This window comes from Poromitra crassiceps (genome assembly GCF_964638095.1).
Source record: "Poromitra crassiceps genome assembly, chromosome: 23".
NCBI lineage: Eukaryota > Metazoa > Chordata > Actinopteri > Beryciformes > Melamphaidae > Poromitra > Poromitra crassiceps.
Window position 1 is genome coordinate 6,696,182 of NC_139639.1, and position 10,153 is coordinate 6,706,334.

At 48.5% G+C, this 10,153-nt stretch overlaps 1 protein-coding gene across 1 annotated transcript in view; it reads left to right on the plus strand.

Annotated features, from left to right (window-relative positions):
- The window catches only part of amotl2b (angiomotin like 2b), an 11,104-nt gene extending 1,256 nt beyond the window's left edge, over positions 1 to 9,848 (plus strand). Inside the window, exons 2-10 of the mRNA XM_083659640.1 lie at positions 1 to 362; positions 1,030 to 1,198; positions 3,534 to 3,678; positions 3,788 to 3,877; positions 4,921 to 5,392; positions 5,662 to 5,757; positions 5,958 to 6,157; positions 6,729 to 6,869; positions 8,483 to 9,848. The exon at positions 1 to 362 is cut by the window's left edge and continues 478 nt beyond it. Of these exons, the coding sequence (XP_083515766.1) occupies positions 1 to 362; positions 1,030 to 1,198; positions 3,534 to 3,678; positions 3,788 to 3,877; positions 4,921 to 5,392; positions 5,662 to 5,757; positions 5,958 to 6,157; positions 6,729 to 6,869; positions 8,483 to 8,568 (1,761 nt within the window). The 3' untranslated portion in view covers positions 8,569 to 9,848. The remainder of the gene's footprint in view (positions 363 to 1,029; positions 1,199 to 3,533; positions 3,679 to 3,787; positions 3,878 to 4,920; positions 5,393 to 5,661; positions 5,758 to 5,957; positions 6,158 to 6,728; positions 6,870 to 8,482) is intronic.
- Positions 9,849 to 10,153: the final 305 nt, after the last annotated feature.

A 10,153-nucleotide genomic window follows, 5' to 3' on the forward strand; every position in this document is an offset into this window, starting at 1 on the left:
CAGGTGGCCTCGGGCCCCTTGAAGCACCACCACGACGAGGGGGCCCTCCTGCACGACGGGGACTTCCACGCCGAGGAGGCCGATCTGATGGAGGTGAAGCGCGGTCACATGCGGTCACTGAGCGAGCGCCTCATGCAGATGTCTCTGGAGAGGAGCGACACGAGAGCGGAGGCCATCAAGAGCTCGTCTCACAGCTTCCCCGATCTGTCCTACTACCCCCCGCAAGGTCTGCAGCAGAACGCCGTGCTGCTGAGCCACGACCAACGCAGCCCGCCGCCCGAGTACCCTGCTCCCATCCAGGGCCAAGGATTTATCCCTCAGCAGCTTCAGGAGGCTCTGCAGCCACATCAGCAGCACAGCAGGTACATCGGATTCACCGAGGCCATTTTGAACCGTTTTCCACCTTCTCTGACCCACCATTTACAAGTTGAGACGTTGCATCAGATCACTTCCTTGTAATCAACGTGTGCCATTGTGTGCCACACGCGTAAACACATAGTTTAACACGGTGAATCACACACGCAAGAATGCCTACGAGTTCACATTGCATTGTGGGAACACGTTGGGGCCCTGGAGGTGCAACTGATCTGCATAGTGTTTGTAATGCTTTGCATATCTGCAACGGGATGGATCCAGTTGCTTGCAATACTTTGCATGCTTTGATGAAAGTATGTTCCTCATATAGGATGGGACATTCTTCACAGCCACTGGAGTCGGCTTGTCTACATGCTGATATAGACGGGAATAGAGGGATAGGTGTGTGTAGTCATGTTCAGATGCCCCGGGCAAATATAGTCCTTTTTATAAATATATAGTCCTTTATAAATATAGTCCTTTCTCACACTCGTTCAATCCATGTATAGCCAGCTGAGCAAGCCTTCATGACCAAGAGAGACACATACGAGCGGTCGTATGTGCCTCTCCCTTCCCCAGGCTTGTGGCTCCGCTAAGATGGCTTTTGAGAGAGAGCAAGAGAGAGAAATCAGATGTATAATTAATTGAACTTTTTTGTTTACGTCTCTTTCCCAGATATGCCCAATCTGGCCAGTCGGCTGTAGAGTCCTGCTACAGCACATTCACCAACATGCCCCCTGCTGGCCTGGAGGAACCCAGCCAGATGGAGCTGCTGCTGATGGAGAACGAGAGGCTGAGGCAGGAGCTAGAGGCGCACAGGGAGAAGACCAGCCGCATCCAGAAGGTAGGGGGCGCAAAACAGGCTCCGTTGTATTTGATACGACGGTTAAACTATCGCACAAGGAAGAGCTGCACAACTACATTCAGTACCCACTGTTTGCACCCCAAGATCCAGCTCGAGGAGTATTTTAACACACCCCCATGATCCTTAATAAGGTCGCAGGCGGTTCTCGAGTCCAGAAACAAATGTTACTGACAGCAGTTTATAAAGATTGTGAAAATGATGGTTGTATCACATTGGCTGAAGTGATGTCCTCGCTCTAACAGCCATAGCAGGATATTCTCGGCCCACCTGTCTACGAAACAGAAGCCCAGCTAACAGTTGTCTCTGGGACATCCAGCTACAGGCACACTCCCTCATCTGGACGCCACAGATGACATCAGCAGCTGCCTGCGTCCATAGCACAGAGTCACAAGCAGAGACCAGTCAGGCCACAGGCAGCTACTGTGTCCACACTCCCTGCATTGTGTAGCTGACCTCAGAGGAGGGCAGGGTGTGCGTGTGTGTGTGTCTTGTCTGTCTGTCTGTGTGTGTGTGTGCACAAGTGTGTGTGTGTCTTGTCTGTCTGTCTGTGTGTGCACAAGTGTGTGTGCATTAGTTCCAGCCAGGCCATAGATTTTTAGCTTAATCTAGGGCTTGTCAGACAGCAGTCGATTAGGTTGTGACCTCTACACAGCTGGTGAGAGGGAAAGAGGGAGGGGCTATCCACCTCTACACAGCTGATGAGAGGGAGGGGCTATCCACCTCTACACAGCTGATGAGAGGGAGGGGCTATCCACCTCTACACAGCTGGTGAGAGGGAGGGGCTATCCACCTCTACACAGCTGTTGAGAGGGAGGGGCTATCCACCTCTACACAGCTGGTGAGAGGGAGGGGCTATCCACCTCTACACAGCTGGTGAGAGGGAGGGGCTATCCCCGGCAGGTGGCAGGCTGCTATGTAAAAAGTGAAAGCTCCCTTTTGTACTCAACTGCACTTTCACTCTCCTCCTTTCTCATTTCAAACGCAACTCCATTTAGTCAGCAGGCCTGCAGTAAAGACAGCCTGGATGTAACATGGTTCAGTCAGCAGGCCTGCAGTAAAGACAGCCTGGATTTAACATGCTTCAGTCAGCAGGCCTGCAGTAAAGACAGCCTGGATTTAACATGGTTCAGTCAGCAGGCCCTGCAGTAAAGACAGCCTGGATTTAACATGCTTCAGTCAGCAGGCCCGCAGTAAAGACAGCCTGGATTTAACATGCTTCAGTCAGCAAGCCTGCAGTAAAGACAGCCTGGATTTAACATGCTTCAGTCAGCAGGCCTGCAGTAAAGACAGCCTGGATTTAACATGCTTCAGTCAGCAGGCCTGCAGTAAAGACAGCCTGGATGTAACATGGTTCAGTCAGCAGGCCTGCAGTAAAGACAGCCTGGATTTAACATGGTGGATAGCACTGCTCTGGCTGGGCACTACGTCACGCGGCTCCTCCCCTTGTCTCAGCCCTGAAGAATGCTAATTACCGGGGTTGGAAAGTTTCCTCCTCAGTAAAGATGCCTGTGTGAAGCTTCCACAGCCCAGGCACAGGCATGCACACCTTCCCCACACTGGCACCCTTCCCGGACCTCGTGTGTGTGTGTGTGTGTGTGTGTGTGTGTGTGTGTGTGTGTGCGCGCGCGCGTCTTTGTGTGCATCGTCATGGGTGTGTGTGTGTGTGGGTGTGTGGGTGTGTGTGTGTGCGCGCGCGCTCCTGGCCGCATGCTTGCTTGTGTGCCGCCTCCCACACCTGGAACCAGGGCTATTTGGCCCTCAGGAATGTAGATATAAATCAGTCTCACAGGGAGTGGTGCGGCCTGGAATTCCTTCTCAGGATTATAGACACACACACACACACACACACACACACACACACACATAGCGCGCACACTGTTGATACTATACACACAGTTATATGTGTGCCCATATGTATAACTATGTACTGTAACAACATGAATCTACATTCCAGCTCCCCTCTGGCATTTGAAGTGGGTTAACCGAAAAATTCTCCTCCTCCTCCTCCCTTCTCTCTCTCCCTGCTCCTCCTCCTCCCTTCTCTCTCTCCCTGCTCCTCCTCCCTTCTCTCTCTCCCTGCTCCTCCTCCCTTCTCTCTCTCTCTCTCTCCCTGCTCCTCCTCTCTTCTCTCTCTCCCTGCTCCTCCTCCTCCCTTCTCTCTCTCTCCCTGCTCCTCCTCTCTTCTCTCTCTCCCTGCTCCTCCTCCTCCCTTCTCTCTCTCTCTCTCCCTGCTCCTCCTCCTCCCTTCTCTCTCTCCCTGCTCCTCCTCCTCCCTCTCTCTCTCTCTCCCTTTCTTCCATTTCCTTCCCTTCAGTTGGAACAGGAGATCCAGCGGATTTCCGAGGCCTACGAGACACTGATGCAGGGCAGCAACAAGAGGGAGAACCTGGAGCAGACGCTGAGGAAGAGGCTGGTGGCGGAGATCCGGAGGTTGCAGGACTTCAACGGAGACCTGAGAGGTAATACGGACTAACTGCCCTGACGAGACCTTCAGAGAGCAGATAGAAGGAGTCAGTTTGTATGAACCATCCACACGTCATTCTAATGTGGGACCTTCTTGCATGACAGAAAACCTGGAAGCAGCAAGAACACATGCGGCCAAAGAAGTGGAGGCAGCTGACCACAACCAGCACATCATGACTAAACTTCTTGAACAAAGTAAGTATGTGCTGTTTGTCATTGTGCCTGGTTAGATTCCTCTGATCCCTCCCCCTTTATGATCAGCATTCCTCTGATCCCTCCCCCTTTATGATCACCATTCCTCTGATCCCTCCCCCTTTATGATCAGCTTTCCTCTGATCCCTCCCCCTTTATGATCAGCTTTCCTCTGATCCCTCAACCCTTTATGATCAGCTTTCCTCTGATCCCTCCCCCTTTATGATCAGCTTTCCTCTGATCCCTCCCCCTTTATGATCAGCTTTCCTCTGATCCCTCAACCCTTTATGATCAGCTTTCCTCTGATCCCTCCCCCTTTATGATGAGCATTCCTCACTGGGTTGGATTGTAGCATAGCATTAGCAGTTGGATTGTAGCATAGCATTAGCAGTTGGATTGTAGCATAGCATTAGCACGGGGCCCTTTTTGTAGCTAAGCACATCCTGCATGCAGGAATGTCACTTGCGTAACCTCTGCTTCTTTGCTAAGCGGGCTTAATAATGGGGGAATTCAGTGCAGCTCCTCGCGCGGGAAGGAGGAAGGAAACTAAACAGGCTTTAAATCACTCACAACAGCCGTGGAAGTGCTCGAGATGAGGCTCCCCCCTGCCACCTGTGGTTGGTTTGATTTATATTGTCTATTTAAGAACCTGGAGCCGAGTGCAGTGGAGGTGTTTGTGTGGTGGAGTGGAGGTGTTGGTGTGGCCTTGGTGAGGAATGTCCTGGGCTATGTGGGTCAAAGGGATCGGGCGGCTTCTCTTCCTCCTCCTTTCGGCATTCCACGAGTGCTTCGGTAAATGAAGAACATTGGCCATGATGTAGGAATCCTGGCAACTCCTTATTAGTGGGGTTAGAGACTCCGGAGAGAGAAATGGTGGAGAGACATTTCCCCCCACTTTAGCGAGGGCTTCACGGGGGTTGAGATGACTCCATCTCTCACGCCACCTGTGGAGCAAAGCGATGATGGAGCTCACATCTCTTTCCTCTAATCATGTCATCACCAAACAGTCACTAAACCTCCCGCCTCCCCCCTGTTTCTCCCTTCAGACGAGGAGCAGAACTTTGAGCGTGAGCGCGCCGAGCGCGAGCTGCAGCGGCTGCGTGCGGCGGCCGACGAGCAGGGCGTGAGGGCGGAGCAGCTGGAGGAGGCGCTGGACGCGGCCCGCGGCCGCGGCCGCCAGATGGAGGACGAGCTGCGGCGGAAGAGGGCGTACGTGGAGAAGGTGGAGCGGCTGCAGAGCGCCCTGGCTCAGCTGCAGGCCACCTGCGAGAAGAGGGAGAGCCTGGAGATGAGGCTGAGGACGCGTCTGCAGCAGGAGCTCCGGAGTCTGAGGGCCCAGCAGAGGCAGTCGCAGCCTCCCGGCGTCACGCTGGGCTCCCTGCACGAGCGTCTGCGCGAGCGCGAGGAGCGCATCCTGGCCCTCGAGGCCGACATGGTGCGCTGGGAGCAGAAGTACCTGGAGGAGAGCACCATGAGGCAGTTCGCCATGGAGGTGGCTGCCACCGCTGCGGCGCAGAGGTACCATACCACGCCCCGGAGCGAACTCACAGAATCACTGTCTTTCAGCTGACATGCAGACACATTTCCATCTCATTTGACCATTGCAAATGACGGATGATTCCATCATAAATGATAGGGCGGTAGAGACCAGAGATGCAGTTTGAGAGCTGCTTATTGGGCGACTTATTCTGTGTGCTAAATCTATTAATTATATATATTATTATATATATTAATTATAATATTATTCTGTGTGCTAAATCCATTCTGCAATCTGCTCTCCTTTCCAGAGACACCACCATCATTAACCACTCCCCCTGCCACTCCTCCAACAACAGCTTCAATGAGGATCTCCCAGACTACAGAAATCAAGAGATGGAGAACAGGTGCGTAGCTATAACGGAACTCTTATTGTTTGTCAATTAGGACTTTTAGGAATTATTTAAGAATTAATTGACTACTGGATTACTTAAAATCAATGTTTCACTAAAACTCAAATTTAGGTCGTGCCATTTTGTCATTTCTGGAAGAAAAAAGGCGATTATTATTGTTTCCTAACCTGTATCTCTGTTGTTTTCTCTATTAGGATCCGTGCTCTCTATGCTCAGATCTTGGAGAAGGATGCTGTGATCAAGATCCTCCACCAGCGGCTGCATCAGGACCATGGGAGGAAGGAGGGACAGTGCCCCCGCACCAACCTCCTGAGGCAGAGCACAGAGCCGGCCCTGCGACCCGCCTCCTCTGCCCCCTCTATCAGCACCGCCAACTGCACCGCCAACAGCAGAGGTGAGGAACTTACTGCGCGCACACACACACACACACACACACACACACACACACACACACACACACACACACACACACACACACACACACTCACACTCACACTCACACACACTCACACTCACACTCACACTCACTCACTCACACATCAAAAACCGAAACAAATCTTTCACTGCTGATCATGCAAGACTAAGTCTTCTGCAAGGATATCATGGTCAACTAAAACTGAGACAGATTTGTTTTTAAATGTAAATTAAAATTTAGACTGTGAAAATAAATAAGTTAAATAAATAAATTCAACATTTTAAATCAAGGACATTTCTCTGGTATTTCTACTTTTTTGCTGTATCGATAACATACCGAACACCACTGTGTCGCGTCGAACCAAAGCATGAATTTTGTGAACGTTACACACCCCTATCATACACCCAATGCACATTTCCTTATCATCATGTAAGTAAGGATCAGCAAGTAAAACATCGTTTCTCTTTGAAAATACATGGTGAAAAGCAGGCTGATGGAGTTGAACGCACTGTGAACAGATAGTGACATTTTGGTCATGTTGCCCCTCTAGGCAAGAGTCTCTCAGACGACCTGACTGACCTGACTGTGCCAAGCCGTCGCTTCTCTGTCCAGTTCGAACCCGGAACACTCCACCGCCAGGAGGAGGAAACCATGGGCAACGAGCCTGCCAGTGCAATTAAGCTCAACAGTGGTGAGTAGTCTTATCGTGTGTGTGTGTGTGTGTGTGTGTGTGTGTGTGTAAGAGAGAGTGTGTGAGAGAGAGACAATAATTAATCCAATAATGCTGTCAGTACAATACATGGTGCTAAAATATTTGCACACCTACAGTTACATTATTATATATACACATATTTTGAGTCATGCATGCATAAGCATTCCTTCACACACACACACACACACACACACACACACACACACACACACACACACGCACACACACACACTTTCCCATGCACATGAAAGCGGTTTTGAACCTCAACTGCACGGGATGGATTCTGGTACACATTGATTAACCGTGCACTGCAGTGGCTTAACCGGCCAATCAGATAGCAGCTGTCCAGGTCTTAACACCTTAAGTGCCATAGCCGAAATAATTCGTCTTACATAATCCAACGCTTAAGTGCCAGAGCCGAGTTTACTCGTCTTACATAAACATTTTTTTTTTTTTGACGGTGGTACATCAATCAACAACTTTTACATCTTCGAGATCACTATTGGAGCAAGATAATGTGTATAATCTATTTTACCGACCCACTAAGTGTTGACAGTGCTCCCCCAGACGACCGAAATCAAAGAAAAAACTGCCGCGGGACCAAGCCGTTCAAGGAAATGCCGTGGCGATTTTACAGTAACAGACTTGTCTTGCCTGAGAGCGGCCGCGCACCGGCAGCAGCACACAGAGAGCGGAGAGCGATTTGCAAAATAGATCATAGGTGAAACACACTTTGAAACACCTCAGAAAGGCCAGAATCAACATCTGCCCATCGCCCACGCATTCCCCGGCCCATCTTGACTCGCACAAGGAGCGTCTGCACGCAGGCAAGCAGGCAGGCAGGCACACAGGCAGGCAGCAGCAAAAGCGCTTCTGACACGCCCGCTGTACAGCCAGGAGGAAGGAGGAGTTTAAATGAGAGGGGTGAATGAGAGGGGTGTTTCCTGTTGTTATGGAGGAAATTACTGTTCAAAACTATTGTTTAGAATGTCTGACGGTCTTACTGATGCCAAAAATGAATGGTTAAAGTGACTGTTTCACAAAAAGCCATTTATCTCTGAATAAATTTCCAGACGCTGAAACCATGCTGTACTCAACGGCTAATATCTACATAACTACTAACTCTGCAAACTAACTCTTTTAGACAGAGAAAGCACACATTCTATTAGTTATTTTTAGATGATTGGTGTTCATGAATTCTTAACAGAAAAGAATCCTCGGCTGTCTCTAAAATGAGCCAGAATCGTCAAAAACACCCCTGGCACAACTTACCTACAGGAATGAAAACATGGCTGGCATTCAATGTGTTAACCGGCCAATCAGATAGCAGCTGTCCAGGTCAGGGGTCACAATGTGGGCCTCGGGGAATGTGCATGGTTAGGGAATGATGTGGATCTATTGACTGAGCCACATTTGCGAGAATGGTTTCTTCCAGTCTGGAAACGGAAATGGTTTCTTCCAGTCTGGAAAATCTCTCTGAACCTTTAGTCACTGACAGTCCTGCTGGATCTGCGGTATCTAGGACAGATTTCCACTGTTTACCCATAAAACATGAATTTAAGTGTTCTTCTCTCTCTCTCTCTCTCCCCCAGACAAGGCAGCGCCTATGAAGTTGCTGTTAAATCCCTTCAGAGGGCTGGATGACTTGGAGTCTGAGGCAGTGGAAATCTTCATTTAGAGAAGTGCGAGAGGGACTCTGGATGAGAGAGAAAAAGCATCGGGGAGGCTTTGGAGTGCAAGTTGATGTCACTGATTAGAGAATGGAAAATGCAGAGAGAGAGAGAGAGTGAAAAAAGACTGTTTTCACATGGGAGAGGCGGAGCTGCGCTCTGACTCGGTCTCTCTCACCAGGCTCGGCGGCTGCAGGCTCGGCTGTCTGACTGGGAGAGAACATGTGAATCTTTTGAGGTACTTGGACAGTATTGTGGATTGTAATAGGGCAATATGTTCTCTTATGAGTGTATGCCAAAATATTTATAGAATTGCTGCTTTTTCCTCATTTATTACCCCCCTTTCATTTATTACCCCTTTCCGTCTTTCCCAATCTACGGAATTAAGAAGCTTCATATTTATCTCATCTGGTTTCCACATTCCCAAAATATTTAACGAAAGTCTCAAGCTCTTCTAGATACATATTCAAGACAAGCTGATCTTTGTGGATAACAAAGATAACTCCTCCCCTCGCCTCCAAAAAATCGGCGTTAACCGAGTCACTTCATTCTGGTCACACGGAGCTTTGTCTGTTTCCCGTCAGTCGACTTCTCTCCCTCATGGATGGAATTCATGCGGGAGAGACGTCTCCCTCAGGAAACCTGGGTTACATCATAACCATCTGTTTGGAAGACATGACACAAAACACTGTTGATTTAAATGGTCTCTCTGCCCATATTCTCTAAGCACCAGTAGCTGGCTCTATAAGGCTTAGATATATATGTGAAGAGTGAAATGCAATATATACAAAATGTTTGACACAGACTTGTGTCATTTTTTTTTCAATTTTGGGTGGGTGTTGCAACATGGTGTTGATTTCATCATCTGTTTTTTCTGATTATATTTTCCTTCTCAAAGTATGTTTGCATGTGTGGGTGGGTGTGCGAGTGCGTTTCCTCATATGGTGTATCTGCTGGTCTGGTCACCATGGGGATAAAAGTTGAAAACTACACCGTTTTGGATTTGTTTACTGTGAGCTTTTGAACTAACAAACAGGTTAATTATTATATTATTATTATTATTATATATTTTATACAGATGTTTGTATTATTTTAGTCAGTGCTTTGTGCAGGATGCCAAAGAATTTATGTATGTTCGTTATAAGTTATGTGCAGACAATCACGGTTATGTCAAGCTGTATACCAACCAACCCGAGTGTTGACTTCAAACAGACATTTCTGTGAACTTCTAACAATATGAAGGTTTTTAAAATGGAATTCATGCAACATTTCATAAAACAATAAAATATTCTAATATATATAAAAAAAAAAAAAATCTGCCTCCCTGTCTCGTGACTTGTTTCAGCAAAATGGAAATTTGCAAATGGCAAAAAGAACAAATCTGTCTATGCAATTAATTTGCTTGTATTGCATTGATACCTGATGCAGCATTTGTGTGTGTATCCCTTTAAGACCGCGAACCGCGTTAACGCGGTTCGCGGTCTTAAAGGGATACGCACACAAATGAGGGATATACACGCAAATGCTGCATCAGGTATCAAAGGGTAAAAAAATGTCAAAAGAACTATGCTGATAAATGTTGTGCGTTGACTT